We start from the raw sequence: 22,969 nt of genomic DNA, 5'->3' as shown, positions 1-22,969 counted from the left end.
AGCTCCAATCTATATGGACTATAGTCGATTAAAATTGTACATAGGTAGAAAATACTATATTGCAATTTGCATAAAATCCACACATCGGCACTTTATACAACCATCAGCTGACTCAACCGCTAGCGATCAATAAGGCTAACCTCAGTCAATGGGTCCAGCCCATCCCTTCCCCCGGCTCTTACATCCCAAGACTGCAGCAAAAAATTTTTGCTACCTTTAATGTAATCTTAGAATCAGTATCCTGGAGTAAGAAGTGAAGACTAAGATTTTCAGATAATCCAGGAAATCTTTGGCAAATGGGAGAGAAAAGTTCTGACTTTACCTCCCGATAATGGGGGCATGTAAATACAATGTGAGCCAACGATTCCGTAGATCGACCATCATATGAACAGTGGGTGGATTTCATACCTCCCGAGCACCTGCTATCTAGGACATTCGATACCGGTATTAAATTACTGCTTGGTTTAATAAAAAACAAAATGCTAAAATTGTGGTGTGAATATTGTTCTCATGAGTTTTGCGTAGCACCCACATTTATGAAGTTTACTTTCAAAAATTTAGAGGTAACAACTTAAAAAAAATAAAACCATTTTGATTGACCGACAGAATAACATACATATTCAAAACCTTAATTTTCTCTCATTTAGATTTTAGTAACTTTATTAGGGTTGGGGGTGGGAGGCACCGTACTACGGTGGTTCTCCTCCTTTCTCTCTGGCCGGTCGCAGTCTGTGTTGACAGGGGGGCAGAGGTCGACCCCGAGGCCCCTTATATGTGGGGTGCCACAAGGATCGGTCCTCTCGCCCCTTTTGTTCAACATTTATGTGAAGCCGCTGGGCGAGATCATCCGTGGTTTCGGGGTGGAGTACCATCAGTACGCTGACGACACCCAGCTGTACATCTCCACCCCAGACCACCCCAACGATGCCCTTGAAGTAATGTCCCGGTGCCTGGAGGCCGTACGGATCTGGATGGGGAGAAACAGGCTCAGACTCAACCCATCCAAGACCGAGTGGCTGTGGTTTCCGACGTCCCGATATAGTCAGCTGGTGCCATCGCTGACTATTGGGGGCGAAGCATTGGCCCCCACGGAGAGGGCTTGCAACTTGGGTGTCCTCCTGGATTCACGGCTGTCTTTAGAAGAGCACTTGACGGCCGTGACCGGGAGGATTTTTCATCAGGTTCGCCTGATCCGCCAGTTGCATCCCTTTCTGGATCGGGACTAGTTACGCACGGTCACTCATGCCCTCGTCACCTCCCGTCTGGACTACTGTAACGCTCTCTACATGGGGCTCCCCTTGAGGAGCACTCGGAGGCTCCAACTGGCGCAGAGTGCAGCTGCGCGGGTGGTGATGGGAGCGACGTGGCGCTCCCATGTAACGCCCCTCCTGCGCGAGCTGCACTGGCTCCCGGTGGTCTTCCGAGTGCGCTTCAAGGTTTTGGTTATCACCTTTAGAGCGCTCCATGGCTTAGGACCTGGTTATCTACGGGACCGCCTGCTACCACCAATAGCCTCCCACCGACCAGTACGCTCCCATAGAGAGGGGCTCCTCCGGGTGCCGTCGGCCAAACAATGTCGACTGGCGGCCCCCAGGGGGAGAGCCTTCTCTGTGGGGGCACCTACTATCTGGAACGAGCTCCCCCCCGAGATACGGAGGATTCCGGATCTGCGTACCTTCCGTCGCACGCTTAAGACGTTTCTATTCCAGCAAGCCGGCCTGACCTAAACTTCTCCGCTTTTAAATGGGAATTTTAAATTTGGTTTTAAATTATTGGGGTTTTAAATATGGTTCAGCCAAATTTATTTAATTTGTTTTATCTCTATTTTAAATTTTGTATTTCCATGTTTTATTTTTATGGCTGTTCACCGCCCTGAGTCCTTCGGGAGTAGGGCGGTATATAAATTTAATAAATAATAATAATAATAATAATAATTCTGTAAAAAAGTAAAAACTTTAATATGTGACAAACTGTTTCCATACAGATTTTATTTCCCACACTGGTATTCTAGAAACAATATACGAGCATATCGGTATGGCGTTTCTCGAAGTGCAGAGAGTCCCATCCTTGATGATATTGTCATGTCTTACCTATTTGCTCAGGTAAAAATTGTTAATTTATTAGATAGGTCTATAGCTATTTACTCCTAGATTGATTATGCTTATATTGCTTATCTAAAAACACTTGAAAGGTTATACCCTTCAGTATAGCAAGATTGGGAGTAGCATCAAAATACTGCTGAACAGTGTGATTTGGACTGATTCTTATGGAAGGTTTTTCAAGTTAAAGTAAAAATAACCCACAGTGAAACACTAATCCTGAGTTCTCACTCTTGTTTTTGATTCAGTGGCGAGAAGATTTTGTCCACGAGTGGGTAAAAATGGCTGTGACTCATGAAACACAGGAAGAATGTCTTGGAATGGCCGTCCTTGATATGATGAGAATGGCCAAAGAAAAGGACCAAACTCTATTATCCATTTACAATTCTGTAAGGTAATTCTTTTTTGAAAAGGCAGATGAATCGCCTATACATCATGTGTAAAAGTACATTCTCACTCTCATATATGCTATCTAGATAGATCACTGCAATTCATATGTAAGTATTGGTATTAGGTGGCAAAGGTTAATGCCCCTGCTATAGATGAGAGTAAAGTTAAAGGAGTGATGACAAAGAGTTGTATCAAGGGGAATTTCTTCTTTCTGTCATAATCTTCTACTTTCTTTAACAAAAACATGCATATCCATTAGGTTTAGAACAATAACTGCTGCTGAACCTATTAACTGTTTTTCACAACCGGTAGTTGAGGTTTTCAGATCTGTTGGCAGAAGCCCCAAACTGTAATTGTGCAAGCAGAAATGCCAATCCTTTCTTCCTTTTGCACACACTCACACACACACACCATCCATCCCAGCATTGCATAGTCATCTGTTTTATGCAGAAGGAAGGATGGGTGGGAGCTCTATTTTGTTCACCCGTTGAAAATTAAAATCAACGCACACTGCTGTACTTTTCCCCAAAGCTTTCAGTACAGTATGTACAACTCTGAAAGATATGACTGACCTACAGTATGTCAGCAGTTTCATCTCCACAGTTCTAAAATGTACATATTGTCCATTATACTACATTGGATTGCAGAAATGAGATATTGACAGATTTGAAGGAGCTAGTAGTGTGCTTCATTTTATTGGAAAGCAATATCCAAATGCAAGCGTCTTGAATTGTTTTTTAAATCTATATTTCAATACAATACAGTATATTTTCCCCTTCTGCTTAAGTTCTTAGTTTTGTTGGCTGTAGATAGAATATTTGGTGAAACAAATGCTCCTTGATTTTTTTCTGTAGAAAAATAACTGTTTTTGAATTGCTCTTAGTGATGTTTGATTACTCATTTGGTAGTTCTTGTATTCACAGCTACAAAATGTTTTTGCCAAAATGCATCAGAGAAAAAATCCAAGATTATCATATTTTAACAAGAAAAAGAATAAGGTACAGGTTCCGGAAATTTATTCAGCAATTCAGCCAGTGCAAAGCAACTGCCAGAAATCTGAAACTGAAGTATCTCATTAATTTGGAAAACCTCCAGTCTGCCTTTTACTCAGAAGTGTTTAAAGTGAAGGATCCTGGAAGAGAACCTTCAAATGCAGAATCTTTTGCAACCATTATTATAAGTGGAAATGGCGGAATACAGTGTCCCAGAGGAAAACAAAATGCCAGTGAGATGCTTGCAGATGAGGTAATATTTGATTATGTTATTTCATGCTTAATTCAGGAGAAACCTATTACGATGTACCTGGATGACAGAATGACTTTGCTTTGTCGTGAGAATGCATAGTAACTAATTAGAAACAACACTGTACAGTGATTAAAAATTATACAGTAGCTAAGTAGATAATTTCCCAGAAGATAATTAATGGGCAGAATGGAAGATTGAAAGCTTTATAAATCTTAGTTGGCATAAATCTTAGTTGGCACAATCTCAATTATGCAGGAGCTTGGTTAATCTTGTGGAGTTCCAGCTATATGTTGCTTCTTAATCTTTATATAGGCCTACACTCACTATAGGCCTACGCACAGTAATGCACATGTAGTTCTTCTTAATTTGTGCTGAAAACCAGCAGAATTGCAAACTTGGACTACTTAAGATTACCAGTATTGTTACTGCAGAGAAAACTGGTTTAGCAATAGAAATTATTGTAAAACGGCATTTTCAATTTTTCACTGTGGTATTGGAATATAAATTTTCCTTTAATGTTCAGTCTCTTAACAGCAATACTACAACTTTGTATTTCATGAGGTTTTCCTTATATAACTACAGAAGAGAAATGTTTGGAAATTGTTTCACCACAATTTGCAGTTGCTGCTTGAGGATGGAGTAATCTTTCAACAGTTATTCAGATGGATTCCTTCTACTTGTTGACCTTTGGAAATCTTTCCAAATCTTTATTAATTTTTTTAATCATATGGCTATGTTCCAATCCCTATTTCTGCTGGGCTGCAGATGTTGTAAGGGAGCAAGTGGAGGAGGGATGTTCTCCTGTCCTAAAGATCTCAGTTAATGCCACATAAACTATCATCACATATATTTATTAGCAATGGGCCCCCTAAAGTGTTTGGCAGGTCAGATCTATAATCATTAAATTGGAATTGCATCAAATCTCAATCTAAATATTTAAAATGATTATCTTCCAAAGCAACATTGTTTTTTTTATCTTGTTTTTGCAGGACATACAAACCTACTGTGATTTTCCTGATATTATAGATGTCAGTATTAAGCAAGCAAATCAAGAAAGTTCTGGAGAAAGTAGAATTGTAACCATTCACAAACAGCACAGCAAGAATCTGGTACTGTAGCTAACTTTGGTGACTTTGTGCTATGAGTATTAATTGGTCAAATAGATTGGATAATATGCTTTGCATTTTGGTATCTTTGGTATCTAATACAGCCATAGAAGGCAATCATAGAAACAGTTATTTCTACAATGTGCAATAAAATTATCCAATTAGAAAAGCTTTTAAGGGTGACATCAAAACCCTTACTTATTCTCTTACAAGATTAATGTGGGTGATTGTTCTATTTGCTAAATATTACAGTCAGCATTATACAGTGTTTCAGTTTCCAATCTGAGAAACATTTAGAATATGTGGATGGGAGGCTCAAATATAACAGTCACCCACCTGTTTGCTATTCTTTAAATCAACTACATTGCTTTCCTATTCCGATATACAGTTGTGTGTAAAGATACAGCTATTTTAAAGAGTTGCAGGGAGATACCACAGTTATAATCCTAGATACTCTGAATCTTGTTTTTGGAAATGAATTTGAAGTAATATATTATCTACTATGATATCAGAGATTTATATAATATCTCTATAATATTAGAGACTTCTATTTTTTTTTATTTTTAAACAAAACTTAAAACAACCATCATCCATTACAATTACAGAAACTGTATCAATCGGTTACAAATCTTTTGTGCTTAATCCCATATCCAAAATTCTCTTATTTGACAATTTATTATATTCCTTTGTATTATTATTCTCATTTACCAATTGTTTAACAGTGGCTTATCTCCCATAAAAAATCCCGCTTTATATATTTTATCATTACATCCATTTCATATTTCTTTTCCATGCTTTATTATCTAACCATTGATAAAATAAATCCCATATCAAGTAATATTGTTTGTCTTCCTGTTCTCTAATTTCAAATGTCAATTTGCTCATTTCAGCACATTCCCAAATTTTCTAGAGATTTCTATTCTTGAGGGTAGAAAACAGGGAAGTACATATCCCGAAATCCACGTCTCATTTCAGTGTGGAAATATTGGAGGGATTTACCTATTGGTATTTGTATCTAAACAGGCCTAAATAAGATTGACATGTCAAGTATCCATGTTTATTCCTTTTCCTCACATAAGAGCATCCTTACACGATTTTTTTAAATGATAGTGTGCAAATTTTCGTTCCACCTCAGTTGGATAACTCTTTTGATAAATGACATGTTTTCTAAGCCTGTGTAAAATTGTTTGCCTTGTACAGAACATGTACAGAACACATATTTTTGTCTAGAGATAACTATGGGGAATGACTCATGTATTAAGGCTTCTTATATATGTATGAGATCTAATACACACTGATGTGGTCCTTTTAAAATCCTGAACTGACTGGGCCTAAATCAGGGCCCATAACTATTTTCCACACAGGGGTGAAATCCACTTACCTTCGCTACTGTTTCGCAAATGGGAGTATGCACGCGCTCGCTTCGCTCGCACATGACACCTCTGCACATGCACAGGACCTTCTTCACATGTGCAGAGTGTCAAAAACAGGACGTGATGACGTCCGGGTGGGTGTGCTACCTGTTCACCCCAGCCAGATAGAACTGGCTGCATTTCCCCACTGTTTCCACACCTATTATATAGCCTGTGTCCTTTTAGCGATAGATCAAGCACTGTATTTCAAAAAAAGAGAAAGGCGCTAAATCAAAATAAAACTTGATTCAAGCATATATAAACCAAGTATGGTTAATTTGAATAGTTCCTTGCTATTGAATAATGTCTTATTAGAATCATAAACTTGGAAGGGACATCTAATTCAACCTCTTGCATGGTGAAAGAAGCATGCAGTTCCTGTGACCTGGTGATTTAAAGTCATTCAAAGAAAAGAAAAAAACAACAACCCATGTTTGTATCCCAACAGATGTCAGGATAATTGAATTTCCCCATCATTATTACTTTGTGGCTCTTTGAAAGGTTTACCTTTCAGTTTGCTTTTGAAAAACATAATCTCTATTTTCTCCTTGACTGGCTGGACTGTGATAGATACCAACAATACTTATTTACATTAAAAAGTTAAAATTTTAACTAATTTTATAGCAGCTCAAAGGCCACGTTCAGTGCTTTTAGATCTGACTCAAGATATATTCAGTTTGTTTATTCTTGGTAGTGATCATCAGGTTGAGCTATGTGGCCCACTTAAAATCTCTACCTCTTAAGAAAGGCAATACTCCAAAAAGATCAGAGAGCCTCAAGAGAGGCTCAAGCAACTGGCAACTGGCAAGTGTATCTTACTATCCCTGTTACTCTTCATTGAACCTCAGGTTCTGAAATACATTACAGTACAATATAATTAGGTCACAATAGATGAGACTTGGCTGATTTCAAAGAATTCTTGCAACTCTGTTTTACAGCTTCCTTAGATATTCCCATTGTGATGGGCATTGATTGGCTGCAAACACATGATCCAAATGCTCACTGCAACTAACTTTTTTTTCCATCTCAGAAATGTCTAGAAGCACCATTTGTAAGCTTTCCACTTTAATGCTTCTTCCTCTCCTTCTTGAATCCTGTTCCTTGCAAAAATAAAAAAAGGCATACAGAGTTTGCTAAGGTTTTCAGGGAGGACGAAACAACTTCATTGCTTCCTCCTTGTCTGTAACTTGAAACCTTTGGTGGAATCAGTGGCTGAAAGGACAGTCTGAACTTTGTAGATGGGAGGAAGCATATGAAGGCAAACACCAGCCAGGTTTCTATCTGGCTTTCTCACGGAAAAACAGAGTTTGGCAAGATTCTTGTGTAGAGTGGAGTCAACGATAAAGGAACCTCTTGACCCAAATCCTGGAGCCACTTTGATTGTTTGCACCTGAGTAAGCCAGAAATTCAAATCCCAGCTAAGAGGCAAGTTAGCTACATTGAAGGAGTTCTTAGTTAATCATCTGAAGAAGGGCTTAGTTCACTCTTTTAAGTTAGAGGCGCCTGGTGCTCTCTAAGCTTGATTGTTTTTTTGCAGACATTTCAATACCCAAACTAGATAATATTATAAGTGCTAGTAAGGAGTGGGGTTTGCTCTCAATTTATATTCTAATGGCTTGCCTATTAGTATTGGTGGGTGTAGTCTTAAGGGTTCTTTGGTTAGGCTATTTGTTGCTGATTTGTTTGGCAGTTCTGTTTACTTGGGTATTGTTTACTTGATAGTTGGTCTGATGTTAATCTTGGAGTTAATCTGTGTTCATCTGGGTGCTGATTGCTGGTGGGGAGGTGTTTTGGTCTTTTTGTTCCTTTTTGGGTTTGTTAATTGCCTCTTTGCATAGTATGTAGATGTTGTTTATGTCTATGTGTCTTCTTTTTTTTTTTTTAAATAAATTTTATTAAGTTTTCCAGGTTAAAATCAACATGAGACAAAAACATTGATTATACATAAAAACAAAAACCATACATTCCCCTCCCTCCCTCCCCCATTCATAACACTAAACATACAAACACGTCTATCCCGGCAGATAATATTCCTGCCCTCATTAATAAATAATTATGCCCACGACACAGAATAAAGTAAATAATCCCCAAATATGGTTTCCATACAATTATCTTTCAATCTAGATAGGTATATCTCTCCTCATATTGACTTAGACCCTCACTTTATCTCAATCCTTTTATTCAACCACCGATACCAACTGTCCCAACTTTGAAAAAATTCAGAATCCTCTTTTTCTTTCAACATATACGTCATTCTGTCCGCCTCAGCGCACTCTAATACTTTATTTATAATTTGGGCACTAGCCGGTATCTCTTTTTCTTTCCCCTGTCTCTGTGTCTATTGATGACTAATTTGTCAGAGTGGCAGTCTTCTAGAAATTTCATAGCATTTTTGGACTTGGCTTGGGAAATGGTCAGTTTCCCAATTGAAACTATTCATACGTTGTGAAATTAGAGTTTTCATCCTGTCTTCTGACTTCTAGTTGCTGTTCATTGATACATTCTGCCAGTCTTCTGCCTGTTTGTCTTACCTAGTGGCTGTTGCAGTCATTACACTGTATGTTGCAGATGATTTCTGGGTTTTTTTTCTGGGGCTGCTGGGTCTTTTGGTTTACTTAGGATGTTTTGAAGGGCTTTAGTTGGCTTTTATGTTACGCTAATTCCAGGTAGTTGTAATAGTCTGTTGTTGTTTTCTGAGGTGTTCTTGATGTATGGCAGTGTTATGCTTTTTAGGGCTTGTGATGGTTGTTGTGCTGTATTGGGTTGAGTGGACAAGCACTTTTTGATAAAGTTGTGTAGATATCCATTTTGTTGGAATATGTTATATGTATGCTAATATGTTATATAGATGCTGTTTTCTTTTTTCTGTTATTCAAGGATACTGCAGTGAGCTACAAATATTACTCTTAATTGGTACTCTTTTAAATCTACATTACATCTATGGTGTCTGCATTGCTGCCCACAGTATTCAGGAATGAGCAGAGGTCAAATAAAGTGAATAAATAAATTAAATAGCATTATTCAAAAACATATGTTAAGATAGAAAACTCATGCTTATTCATCTCAGTGCATACCATTGACTGTATGCTTTTTTTTTGTAATTTGCATTTTATTGCTTCACATTCTCTACCATATTTTTTCTCCTTGTCTTTTACAGGAAGTTGAATTTCATTCATTAAAAGAAGCTCTTTCTTTTGTATCATTAATCGATGGATATTATAGATTAACAGCGGATGCTCATCATTACCTTTGTAAAGAGGTGGCACCTCCTTCAGTTCTTGAAAATATCCAGAGCAATTGCCATGGGCCAATTTCGTAAGCAATACTTTGTTCTAACATTTATCTTGGGAATGGATAACCTTTTGAACTAGAGGCGCATCAGGTTAGGCATTTGGGAACACAGTAATCATTGTGTACATTAGCCCTGCTCACTTGTACACACAACTTGCCTCCATGGTTATAGATTCAACGTGGACCATATTGAGGAAGAAACTTCTTTCTACCCGAGGAAGCAGATTAAAATAGCTTTGTTCTTGCTCTTATTGTTACTGCTAGCAATAGAGAAAGTTCAAAAGCAAAAGCCAATCAGCAAATGTATGGGACTAGTGTAGTTAGCAGGGAGTCATGCAGATGGGAGTTGGAATGCCAGGGGTCCTGAGTGCTGCAGATAAGGAGGAAGGGAAATGGATGTTCATTTGTATCAACCAACCCTTGTTTGCACCTATGAACAAAGCATTAGTAACAGTTATTTGGATCCATTTTAACTTGTTTGAATTGATACATATCTCCATCCAGACTCTCAGATTTTATAAGTTTTATCTATGCACACACACACTAGTTATTTCAATGATTGTTGTGGAATATGGAAAATTGCTAACAAAAGAAATTACTCTTGGTACAGTCTACATCTTACTGTTCCTTTCATAAAGACGAGGAAAAGAATATATCAGAGTAGATATGTATAATATGTCCCAGTTCTGCGCAATTTAATATATTAGCATGTTCCAGTTAAGGTAATGATGAATTATAAAATCAAGTGCGTATTGCATAGGAAAAAGTTCACCATAACAATGTCACTCAGAGAAAGTCAGATATTAGTCTCCGTCTTTAGGAAATCACATTATCATGATGGAAGACAGAATTTCTTTTTTGTCTAACTGGAGGACGAATAATTCTCTGAATTGTGTCCTTTATAGCCTGCCAAATTTCTTCAAACCTCTTCTGAAGTTCCATTTTATATTAAAATATGTTTAGTTATTTTACTATCTGTTGCATCCATCCCATTTTGTCCTATTCAATTAAAGATAGCCCTCAAAGGACAACCATTCGTTCAGCAATGGTTCAAGGTTATGTCATGGTCCCCAAAACAATTGCAACAGTAACACCCCCACAATAATGTGATCAGAATTTGGGCACTTGGCAACCTGCCCGTACTTAAAACCTTAGGGATGTTTAATTCCCTCCAACTACTCTACCTCCCATCCCTGCCATTTTGGGCAGCCCATTGGTTTTGCCACCCTGTACTTGCTGGCCCTGTCACCTTTACTGTACTATGCTTGCCATTGTTGTCATGCTGCATTCACTGGCCCTGCCGACTGTGCAGCCTACAGCTGACCTTCACTACCTCCTCCTTCCTGCAACTGCTTCTGAGACATGCTTGGTCTGGCCATTTGTGAGCCAGCTGATGGCTATGCTAAACCATGTTCCTAAGGCTGTACCTGCCCTTTGTCCAAATCATTTGTAAACTTCTTGAGATGTTTTGGAGCTTCACATGGGTCCAGCAGGGCCAGGGGAACACATCTGGATTGCTGTTGTTAATGAGTTAATGTGACATTACACTACAACCACATTGCTTAGTGTTGGATATTCAGGTCCCAATTGCCATTATAACAAGTTGTAAATTTTAATTGGTGGCATTCTGCTGGTGAAAGAACAGGTCAAGGAAATGGGAAATGATTTTAACAATTTTTTATTTACTAAAAGAAATGTGGAAAGAGCAGTCTTAGATCAATCAAGAGAGAAGAAGAATTGCCATTTCGCTGACAGATTCTTTTTGTGAAAAATCTGCTATATCCCAATATATTCTGTAATTCAGAAGTGTTGGCTCTTTTTAATATTTTGTTTTTCCTCCTCCTCTTTTTTTTTAAACAGCATGGACTTTGCAATCAGTAAATTGAAAAAAGCTGGCAATCAGACTGGCTTTTATGTTCTTCGTTGCAGTCCAAAAGAGTTTAATAAATACTTTCTTACCTTTGCCGTCCAGGTTAGTATTAAGGAACCAGATTTCTAACTGCTTTGCTTAAACTTAAGACAAGATTTCAGTTCCTTTTATTTTGGAGATATATTTATATTTTATCTATTGCTTTTCTTGACTCTTGGGGGCAAAAAATCATCCTTTGTTTTCAGAATAACATCAGTACCTATGTTTTGAGAATAGCATATGTAGTTATGAAAATTGGCAACAAATTGGACCAATATTTAATTATTTTTTTCCCATTCGCTCTCACTGTTCATTCAAGTGCGGGATCGCCTGCTGCCTCCCACCGGCCGGTACGCTCTCACAGAAAGGGACTCCTCCGGGTGCCATCGGCCAAACAATGTCGGCTGGCGGCCCCCAGGGGGAGAGCCTTCTCTGTGGGGGCATGTACTATCTGGAACGAGCTCCCACCGGAGATACGGAGGATCCCGGATCTACGCACCTTCCGCCGCGCTCTCAAGACCTTTTTATTTCACCAGGCTGGTCTGGCCTAACCTCTCCCATTCTCTTTTTAATGTAAATTTTAATTTGTTCTTAACCTGGGGTTTTAAATTTGTCTTGGGCTAAATTGATTTAATTCGATTTTACTTCTGCTCTTAAATTTTTGTATTCTATGTGTTTTATCCTGTGCCTGTTCACCGCCCTGAGTCCTTCGGGAGTAGGGCGGTATACAAATTAAATAAAATGAAAAATGAAAATGAAAAGTGCCAAATAATATTTAAATTTTCAGAGTTTGGTTATGGTTTATATCCATTTGTGTGAATTTGCCAATAGAACAGTATCTTAGAAAGAGATACCGGAAGTCTCAGGAACTTCTTAGAGGAACTTCTGAAATGGTTTATAAAGATTATTAGCCTCAGTTCTTCCTTCAAAAGACACAGCACAATATTTATTATTAAAGAATAACTTATCAAGAAGTAATTTATCAACAAATGAAGGTTTCTTCATTTGTTAAAAAAAATATTGTTCATAAGTATCTGCAATTTATTTTAAAAGTTATAAATTTTGAAGAACATACTGCTGGTATTCACATATATTTAGCTTCTTAAGTTGCCAATTTTTGTGTCTATTGCTATTGTGATATTTCTAAGCAGAGTGCAAAACAATTAAAATGATTCAGGTTCAGAGCTTTATAAAAAAATCAAAATATTTGCTATAGAACTTTATTTTTATATACTAAAGGAACTCCTAGCAGTACAGTTTCTTGGTATTAAACAAAGCTGAAGTGTTGAGCTATGGCAATCCTTTGTTCCAGCAAGCTTTGTTGTAGATTAAAACAAAATTAGGCTTGCATTAGATGGCATTTATAGAGCAGATAAAATCGACCAGATTTTACACTTAACATCTGTAAATATTAATGTCATGATAGCTGGATATTCAGAGTAAAATTAAAACATAATTTTGTTCCCTCCACCAATATATTCCATTGTTTGTAATAGAGTTTGTGCGATGAGTGACAAAGGGACCAGTAATGAATTAAGTTAATAGATTGGTATGGCCATTCCTTTGCCATAAAAACTGTTATTTTCTATTCTCTCAATTTTTTAACTTCACTTGCCCATCCAATATGGCTACAAGATATATTCCTAGTCCTGATTGCCAAATTAGAATTATGCATGACATTTGATTAAATTTATAAAGTTACAAATAAAAGCATTGAACTGAAGTATCATTTTAAAACTTTCCTTAAATTTGCAGCAAGACAGCATAATTGATTATAAACATTGCTTGATAACAAAAAATGAAAATGGCGAATATAATCTCAGTGGAACTAGAAAAAGTTTTACCAACCTTGTGGATCTGTTGAATTGTTACCGTACAGAAACTGTCCGATCAGATAGTATAATTTTCCAGTTTACCAGATGCTGCCCTCCAAAGCCAAAAGGTAAGCAATTTGAATTTTATTTGTTGAGGATGATAATAATTGTGTGGCTAACTGAAGTAGAGAAATAGCTGTCGTTTGAGAAAAATACAAAGACCTACGTTAAACAATAAAAGAGCAGAAGTTTTAACAACATGGTTCTCATATAGGCACATATATACATATTCATAGGCACGCTCTCCAAATTAGATAGAGCAATACAGATAGACAAGACAGACAGACAGACAGACAGACAGACAGACACACACACACACACACACACACACACTAGGATTAATAGGCAAGATTAGATAAATGAGATGAGATGAGATAAGATAAGATAAAATAAGGATAGATAAGGAGGAAAGAGGGATGAGGAACAATTGTTGTCTTCCTCCTTCGCTGCAGAGAACATTTTGCCATGTAGAAGGATGCTGTTCAAAATACTGAAGCTCCATTTTGCAACCCCCCTACCCCACTGACCGATATAATTGGATCTTTTGGAGTTTGGGAACGATTTCATTCTCAGTCAAGATTAAGTTCCACATTCCTGCAATAAAAGATATATGCTCCACTGAATGTCCAGAATGCATGGCACAAATGATATTTGTATTTATACATATTTGTATATTTGTGATACATTGAGATTAGGATAAGGAGGGAAGTAGTAAAAAAAGAATGTAAGTTGCTAACCCTAAAACATAGGAAGTGTTTAAGTCTTCCATCCTCAACTAGAGGATTCTAAAATCTGTTTGGATTCTGTGCACTGTTATACAAGCTTAGCTTTGGAGCTGCTGTGCTCTGGAAAGTTTGAAAATGCTTCTTGGATGAGAAGTGAAATATCTTCAAAGAAAGGCCAGTTGCCTTTGGAAAAAAGCACCTTTGGGAGATACTTAATTGTATTTTTATTCCATGGCTGCTGCTTTCCCCATTTTTGTTAGGTCGGAAGTTTTGTTAGGTCAGAGGGGAAGTTAGGTCGAGAGTTGCAATGAGGACCCCACAATTACCCAGTTTTATTAATCAAAATTTACATAGGAAGCTATGTAAATTTACATAGAAATTTACACAGGCTGAGTGCAGAATATTGTATGTAGTCATTATCAGCGTTTCCTTTGGTTAAAAGTGAAACAAAGTAATATATTGTCTTAACATTTTTAGTTACATATGCAAGGGTTTGTATTCGCTTGTTTTTCATTTTTTATTTGTAAATGAGCCATCTCCCATAGAACCTTCTTAATATTCTCTATCAGCATATATAATAATTATCTGGTGGAAATCATTTATATATTGGGCTAGAAGACAAGCGAGTAAAATATGGTTGTGTCAACTTAACGCTCCATTGACTTCTTCTTCCAGATAAGTCCAACCTTCTTGTCTTCAGGAGCAATGGAGATTCTGATATGCCAACATCACCTACTTTGCAGAGACATAATAATGTCAATCAGATGGTTTTTCACAAAATTCGGAATGAAGATCTTATCTTTGTAAGATTAATACATTAGTATTCTTGTTTTATCAGCATCTTAGAATTAAGTTCAATTAATTTAAATATCCTTGGGCTTTTTCTCAGTGGTATGTGCTACTGGAAATAATTTGTACACTGTTGCATTTACCGAAAGCTGGATGTTTATTGTGATAAAAGCATATAAATATAAGATGTAAGGTTCCCCCTCATTATTCATTGAAAATTGAATTTCATTTACTATGCAAGTACTTTCGTTAAGATAGGATGTGTTATCATTTCCTTTTTAAGATAGATTTGTGCTTTTATTAAGATAAAGGTGAGTTCTTGAGCTGATCTTGTTACAGCCCTTCCCACCCTCAGTTTATACTTCTGTAGTGTTAAAAAATGAGGCTATTTAATTTGTTGTCTAAAAATATCTCTGTGCTCCAAAGCAGAGTTCCCTAACCTTTCTGACTTTGCGGACTAGTGGGGGCAGGGGAGAGGGGATGGTTCCAGAAGTGGCGGGTGAGTGCACCCATGAATGCACCCCAACTTATGTGAGCGGTGGCAGACCACCTGCATGCAACTCCACTTGCATGAGTAGCAGGCACATGCGCCCACCACTCATGCAAATAGATTGCACACGCGCTCACCCACTTCCGTGGCCTGGTTCCAAACAGCTCAAGGCCCAGTAGTGCCTTGCTCCAAAGCAATCTTCTTGTATTAGTGTTTTTTTTTTTTAAATTACATGTTTGATTGTTTTTCACGTGGGCTGAAATGCTTGACTAATCTTTTCCTTTAATCTCAAATTTTGGCTTTTTTGTTTCTGTTTTTTGGGTAGAATGAAAGCCTTGGACAGGGCACCTTTACTAAAATTTTCAAAGGAGTAAGGAAAGAAGTAGGAGACTATGGTAAATTGCATCAAACTGAAGTCTTACTGAAAGTTCTGGATAAAACACACAGACATTACTCTGAGGTTTGTATATTAATTTAAAAAGTCCTATTGTTAATATTAATTAAAAAACACTACTTTTTAAGTACTGGCTATGATAATAGTTTGAAATGATATACAGTGAAACAAAGCATTAAAAAGCATCACAACTGAAAGGAACACCCAAGATGCAGGTCAAATTTATTTGTTGATAGCCATTGCTTAGTTGAATAAACCTGATGAATTTTCCTTTGTTGAAAAGTATGCAAAGTTACTCATATTTTAGATATACAGTAGGATTTTGAATATCCAGGAGACAAAAATAGATCTGAGTGGCAGCTTTTCTTCTTTCTTATTCTCCCATGAATGGTTTAAGCGAAATAATTTATACAAAATATACACTTCCATTTCCTTAAGTTGCTGAAGTTGCAGAATTTCAGCTTTTCAGTACTGAATTGGGGTTGGCTTAGAGATTGTACTAAAATATTACACCTACTCTAAATAAATATACTTTAATCTAAGTATTTTAATAAATTGATCTCATGATTTCAGAAAAATAAAAATGTAGACTTCTTCTTCCAGTCTTTCTCATGGTAGTGCAGACTGATTTGTTGTTTATTGCTGGCTAGGAGTTCTGATAATTTCTGATGTTATGAAGTTGATTATCCCATGAAAATTTTTAAGAGATACTGATTAAATGTCTATATCAAATAGAAATTAAGATGATTCTGCACCATCAACAGTTAGGAGATAAACTGTGTCAGCTTTTTCCATGCCTTCTGAAAGCAAATGTGTTGAATTTGCTAATATGATACAGCTGATAAAAGTTCTCTATGAAATTTTGTCTCTGACTATAAAAAAAATTGTGTACCTTAGAATTCAAAAGCAATTTCCTAACGACTGATTTGTTAATTGTTCCCATCTTTGTTTTGTTGAATCTTATTTCTGTATATCAGTATGCCATCTATAGTATTATGACCCAATATGAAGAGCATTCAGATGCTCATCACAAATTTACCTCTCGCCAGTGAATGACACTGTTGTCAGCCCTCCCTGATAAAACCAGACAGGAAATACAACAAGATGAACTGATTCTATTTTAATTAACAGAAATTTGCAAGTTTGCAAGTATAAAGTTCCCACTGCCATTTGATCCATTACGGTGGATCCTTTCTTTCTCTGACTATTAAGCCCCTGGAGGTTTCTACCTCTCTTATCTGGTAGTTTCCTGGGTAGCACCTCATCCTTTTGTTTCCCAAGCCCATTGACACATTCCACAACATTTATTATTAAAGTACTTGTTCATGATGGCAAATGAATTCCGAAGCAAAAATTCTGAGACCAGTCCTGCAGAATTAATTGTGCAACAAGTAGAAGTAGCAGAAGACGGGGAATGAAGGTGTGACAATATAACTGAATTAATTCCAACCAGTTCTTACTTTGACTCACTTTCTTATTGTTATCTTTTTCTTGTAGTCTTTCTTTGAAGCAGCAAGCATGATGAGTCAGCTTTCTTACAAACATTTAGTATTAAATTATGGAGTTTGTGTCTGTGGAGAAGAAAGTGAGTAATCCAGTTAATGGTTTGTACTCTGATTAGAGTTTTTCCCCCCCCAAAGTTCTTTCTATAGTAGAGATACAGTATTTGAATAACGAATAAGGGCAAAAACATGAAATAGTGAAGGTTTTACACTAACCACATTTGTGTAAAACCATTATGTGTTTTCTTGAAAACAGAAAAATGCTGTTAAATCCTTAGTGCTCTCTGAGCTTGATTGCTTTCTTGCAGATGTTCCAATACCAAAGTAGGCAACATCTCAGTGCTAGCACTGATTATGTTATCTAATTTAGTAATGAAACATCTGCAAGAAAATAGCCAGGCTGAGCTGCAAATGTTCTATTGATACGAATCCTGCTGGATCAGACCAACCATTCGTTTACTTTAGTAATAGAATCTTTCTATTTCATGTTTCCTAATATGATTTTATTGCTTATTTGTTCCCTATGACTATCATTAAGTGTTGTACCTTATGATTATTGATGAATGTATCTTTTCTTTTATGCATACTGAGAGCATACGCACCAAGACAAATTATTTGTGTGTCCAATCACACTTGGCCAATAAAGAATTCTATTCTATTCTATTCTATTCTATTCTATTCTATTCTATTCTATTCTATTCTATTCTTTCAAGACAATCACAAGTGTAAGTTGGTAACAGGCCTTCTCTATAGCAGCTGGCTATCTAGAAGACATTGTGTTCCATATTTTAGCATTTTTATGGAAAGAATATGAAAGCAGCTTTATAATCTGTTCCTTTTCCGAGAATTATTTAGCATTAATTATTCTAGGAGTGAGAGCTTCAGTTTAAGTAATTTACAGTGTATACTGCAGTACATAAGATTAACTAGTGTGGTAATTAAAAGTTACTGTTTGAATTCCACTGTGTTGTTATATATTTCTTATCAGATATTCTGGTTCAGGAGTATGTAAAATTTGGATCATTGGATACAAAGAATACAACCTGTGATCGGTAGTCATTTAGCTTCTCCCTTTAGTTGCCGAATCTCCTTTTAAGAATTTTTAAATTAGCGGTCCTCATTATACCAAATAACAATGAATTCTAATATAATGACTATTGTGTGTTTTGAAAGTGTATACAGTTGCAAGAAAAAGTATGTGAACCCCTTGGGATTATGTGGAGTTTTGCATGAATTGGTCATAAAATGTGCTCTGAACTTCATCTAAGTCACAACAATAGAAAACCACAGTCTGCTTAAAATAATACTACACAAACATTAGATGTTGCCATGGTTTAATTGAACATAACATGTAAACATTCACAGTGCAGGGAGGAAAAAGTATGTGAACCCCTAGCCTAATGACTTCTCCAAGAACTAATTGGCGCCAGGAGTGAGCCAACCTTGACTCCAATCAGTGTGATGATATTGGATGTGTTGCTGACAGCTGTCCTGCCCTTTAAAAACACACACCTGTTTTGGGTTTACTGGTTTCAAGAAGCACTGTCTGATGTGAACCATGCCTCGCAGAAAAGAGCTCTCAGAAGACCTACGATCAAGAATTGTTGACTTGCCTGAAGCTGGAAAGGGCTACAAAAGTATCTCCAAAAGCCTGGATGTTCATGTGTCCACGGTAAGACAGACTGTCTACAAATGGAGAAAATTTAGCACGGTTTCTACACTCCCTAGGCGTGGTCGTTCTGTAAAAATGACTGCAAGAGCACAGCACATTGCTGTCCAAAAAAAATATTGCAGCACGTTTGAAGTTTGCAAAAGAGCACCTGGATGTTCCACAGCACTAATGGCAAAATATACTGTGGACAGATGAAACCAAAATTGAGTTGTTTGGGAAGAACACACAACACTATGTGTGGAGAAAAAAAGGCACAGCACACCAACATCAAAATCTCATCCCCACTGTAAAACATGGCGGAGGGAGCATCATGGTTTGGGGCTGCTTTGCTGCCTCAGGGCCTGGACGGATTGTTGTCATTGATGGGAAAATGAATTCCAGAGTTTATCAAGACATTTTGCAGGAAAACGTACGACCATCTGTCCGTCAACAGAAGCTCCGCAGAAGATGGGTGATGCAACAGGACAATGACCCAAAGCATACAAGTAATTCAACAAAAAAATGGCTTCAACAGCACAGAATACGCCTTCTGGAGTGGCCCAGTCAGAATCCTGACCTCAACGCGGTTGAAATGCTGTGGCATGACCTTAAGAGAGCGATTCACACCAGACATCCCAAGAATATTGCTACACTGAAATAGTTTTGTAAAGAGGAGTGGTCCAAAATTACTCCAGATCATTGTGCAGGTCTGATCTGCAACTACAGGAAATGTTTGGTTGAGGTTATTGCTGCCAAAGGAGGGTCAACCAGTTATTAAGTCCAAAGGTTCACATACTTTTTCCTCCCTGCACTGTGAATGTTTACATGTTATGTTCAATTAAACCATGGCAACATCTAATGTTTGTGTAGTATTATTTTAAGCAGACTGTGTTTTTCTATTGTTGTGACTTAGATGAAGTTCAGAGCACATTTTATGACCAATTCATGCAAAACTCCACGTAATCCCAAGGGGTTCACATACTTTTTCTTGCAACTGTATATGTGTGTGAAAGTTATTTTTGATTAAGTGCTTTCTTAATGCCTTTTTGCTTCATGTTGGCGTACATTTTTGCTTCATTAAAAAATTGAACAGTCTAAGATAATAACTATGCATCATATCCACACGATAGCCCATTATTAAAATCTCTTAATCATCTTCTTATCCATCAAAACAACTTTGAAAAGTAAGATTTTATGGCTTGTATTAAAATCACAGCAAACCTGGATATTCTGATTATTTTGTTCTTTACACTGAAATCTTGAAATGGACTGCTCCTGAGACTTACCAGATGATAATAAAACTGTGTGTCCCACCAACCAGATTTTTTAAGGGCAGAATGTCAGTTATATGAAGAACCACCTGCCTTCAAGGCAAGAGGGTATTGGATAAAAAGTTCATTAAATCGTAGGAAGGGTAGAAAGAAGCACCAAAAAGTGAACATTAAGTGGAAATTGGAAATTCACGATGGCAGAACTCATACACCTGTTGTGGTTGTTTCTGCTGAGTATGGAATAAGGAGTCTTGTGTAGCCTGTATGTTGGAGATCCTTGAGCTAATACCAGCTTAGTGAAACCGTGCCAAGTCAAGATCTGGGGAAATCTGGTTGGATCTTTTCAGTTAACATATTTGTTTATCATGTCAAGATGTGATAAGCAAGTAGAAACTTGTGGCTAAATTGGTCTGAAGTTGTAATTCACCTTTGCTTATCTAGGATGCTTGATCAAACACTTTTTGGATCTGCTGCTTTGTATTTGGTATTGTGGGAAAAATTTTCTGCTTAGCTTGTGAGTCAGCAAAAGGAAATTCACATCTTCCAGTAATGTGTAATAAATGGAGGGCAATGAGGTCGTTTTGCTGTAATTCAGGTGGCTTAGCTGGCAAAATACTAGAAAATATTTGATTACCATCCTAAACCAATGAAAAAGTAATTGGTGCTTACCTGAATTTAATCTTGCACATATTTGGCATCAGCTTGTATTGTTATTAATACTGTCCCCAACTTTTCAGAGACAGGATGGAGTTTGAGAAATTAATAAAAGGCTGTGCTTTATGTATTCCATAACATACAGTGATATTAAGTACAGGTAGTTCTCAACTTACAACCATTCATTTAGCAACCGTTCAAAGTTACAACGGCATTGAAAAAAGTGGCTTATGGCTGGTCCTCACATTTACGACCATTGCAGCAACCCCACATTTACGTGATCACAATTTGGGTGCTTGGCAACCAACAAGCATTTAAAAAACTATTTAATATTTCTTAAATTGTTTTTTAAATTTTATATCTCTGTGTTAATCATTTAATAATTAATTAAATGATGGGTGCAGCATCCTGGGGTCATGTGATCGCCATTTGTGACTTCCCAGCCAGCTTCCTACAAGCAAAGTAAACAGGTAAGCCTGTTCACTTAACAACTGCCTGGTTTATTTAACAACTGCAGTGATTCGCTTAACAATGGTGCATAAAGGTTGTAAAATTGGGCATGATTCACTTAAGAACCGCCTTACTTAGCAATGGAAATTTTGACCCCAATTGTGGTTTCAAGTTGAGGATTACCTGTACTTGTACTTGATAATGCTCCTGAGTGCAGTTGTTTTGTCTGGCTACTAGAAGACGTTGTGTTCCATATTTTAGCATTTTTATGGAAAGAATATGAAAGCAGCTTTATAATCTGTTCCTTTTCCGAGAATTATTTAGCATTAATTATTCTAGGAGTGAGAGCTTCAGTTTAAGTAATTTACAGTGTATACTGCAGTACATAAGATTAACTAGTCTGGTAATTAAAAGTTACTATTTGAATTCCACTGTGTTGTTATATATTTCTTATCAGATATTCTGGTTCAGGAGTATGTAAAATTTGGATCATTGGATACTTACTTGAAGAAAAATAAAACTTCTATAAATATTTTGTGGAAATTAGAAGTTGCAAAACAGCTGGCAATGGCAATGCATTTTTTGGTAAGTTCTTTTTCATTTTTATTGATATTGGTAAAAATTCTTTTAAGTTTATTCAGAATATTTCAGGTTTTTGGTTATAATTATCCATTTTCATAAACTTTGCATTGTTGGAATATTATTTAGTTATTTGGAATTTGAGTTTGTATTTTTTTTCATAACTTGGATATTGCTGATAAACAAATACAGGAAACTGCTTTTTCTAGGATGAGAAATTGGTGTTATGCAGGTCTACCAGCTATTGGATAATGGTGTTAATTTCTCTTTTGGAAACTATGCATTAGTTTGTTTTAGGGCAAATTGTGTATTGGACCAACTTCACCAAGCTATAACTTTTAGGGTCATGTTTTCTGTCCCCCTCTTTTCTAACCTTTATACACCACTGAATGTTTCTACCATGTCCAGGTGAAGGATTTTCATGTCAGTGCACTACATAAATGCACTATATAAAGCTTGAATTGAAATCTTTCCTTTAGCCTATAGCAAGAAAGGTTAACTGAGCTTTGGAAATAAATCACAGCTTTTTTAGATGTAGTGCATATTAATCAGGCAGTGCAACATAAAGTGCAACCAGTTGTCTCCAAAATACCTTCCATCCTCCCTGCTAAATTAGATGGTGCAATTCCCATTTTGGCAAGATTTAGGAACCACTTACAAAACGTCTTGTTCTCTGGTTTCTGTCTTGATATTATAATCTTTGGAGAAAGGCTGTTCTAAAATCATCGTGTTCCTATAGTGCAGAGCTCTCCAAATATGTCCAGCTGAGGAATTCTGGGAATTGAAGTGTACAAGTGTTGAAGTTCCCAGGTTTGGAGATCCCTGCTATAGTGGTTGGTAGCTGTCTGGCTTGAATCCAGAGGTTTGACACTCTCAGAATAGGAGCTTACAGTTGCTAGGGCATTAATATATTAAAAGAGGATAGATAAATTGAAGAAGTTAGAAAGAGTTTTAACCTCCCTTCCCTTTTTATGCCGCCTATCTCAAGATCCTGAATACTGTGTAGTGCTGTATGTGACAAGCAAGCCTAACACAGTGGCATATCTCTGAATTAGAATTAGAGAAGATCTGTACACCATATTACCGTTTTTAAATCTCTTTATGATTAATATTTTTAAATAGTGTTTTGAAGTAAACA

At 36.9% G+C, this 22,969-nt stretch overlaps 1 protein-coding gene across 4 annotated transcripts in view; it reads left to right on the top strand.

Annotated features, from left to right (window-relative positions):
- The window catches only part of JAK2 (Janus kinase 2), an 86,115-nt gene that overhangs the window by 44,986 nt on the left and 18,160 nt on the right, over positions 1-22,969 (top strand). For 3 of the 4 annotated variants that reach the window (XM_070938610.1, XM_070938608.1, XM_070938609.1), the window contains exons 4-14: positions 1,985-2,102; positions 2,348-2,493; positions 3,413-3,734; positions 4,724-4,843; positions 9,410-9,567; positions 11,404-11,515; positions 13,208-13,394; positions 14,727-14,854; positions 15,656-15,790; positions 17,222-17,309; positions 21,710-21,837. In XM_070938610.1, coding sequence (XP_070794711.1) covers positions 1,985-2,102; positions 2,348-2,493; positions 3,413-3,734; positions 4,724-4,843; positions 9,410-9,567; positions 11,404-11,515; positions 13,208-13,394; positions 14,727-14,854; positions 15,656-15,790; positions 17,222-17,309; positions 21,710-21,837 — 1,642 coding nt within the window. The remainder of the gene's footprint in view (positions 1-1,984; positions 2,103-2,347; positions 2,494-3,412; positions 3,735-4,723; positions 4,844-9,409; positions 9,568-11,403; positions 11,516-13,207; positions 13,395-14,726; positions 14,855-15,655; positions 15,791-17,221; positions 17,310-21,709; positions 21,838-22,969) is intronic. The other variant, XM_070938612.1, reaches the window with a different exon arrangement.

This window comes from Pituophis catenifer, unplaced genomic scaffold (assembly GCF_029215685.1).
Source record: "Pituophis catenifer annectens isolate HBS135680 unplaced genomic scaffold, rPitCat1.0.hap2 SCAF_2, whole genome shotgun sequence".
NCBI classification, from domain to species: Eukaryota; Metazoa; Chordata; class Lepidosauria; order Squamata; family Colubridae; genus Pituophis; species Pituophis catenifer.
The sequence above is the reverse complement of the archived record's forward strand: the minus strand, read 5'-3'. Positions and strand labels throughout refer to the sequence as shown.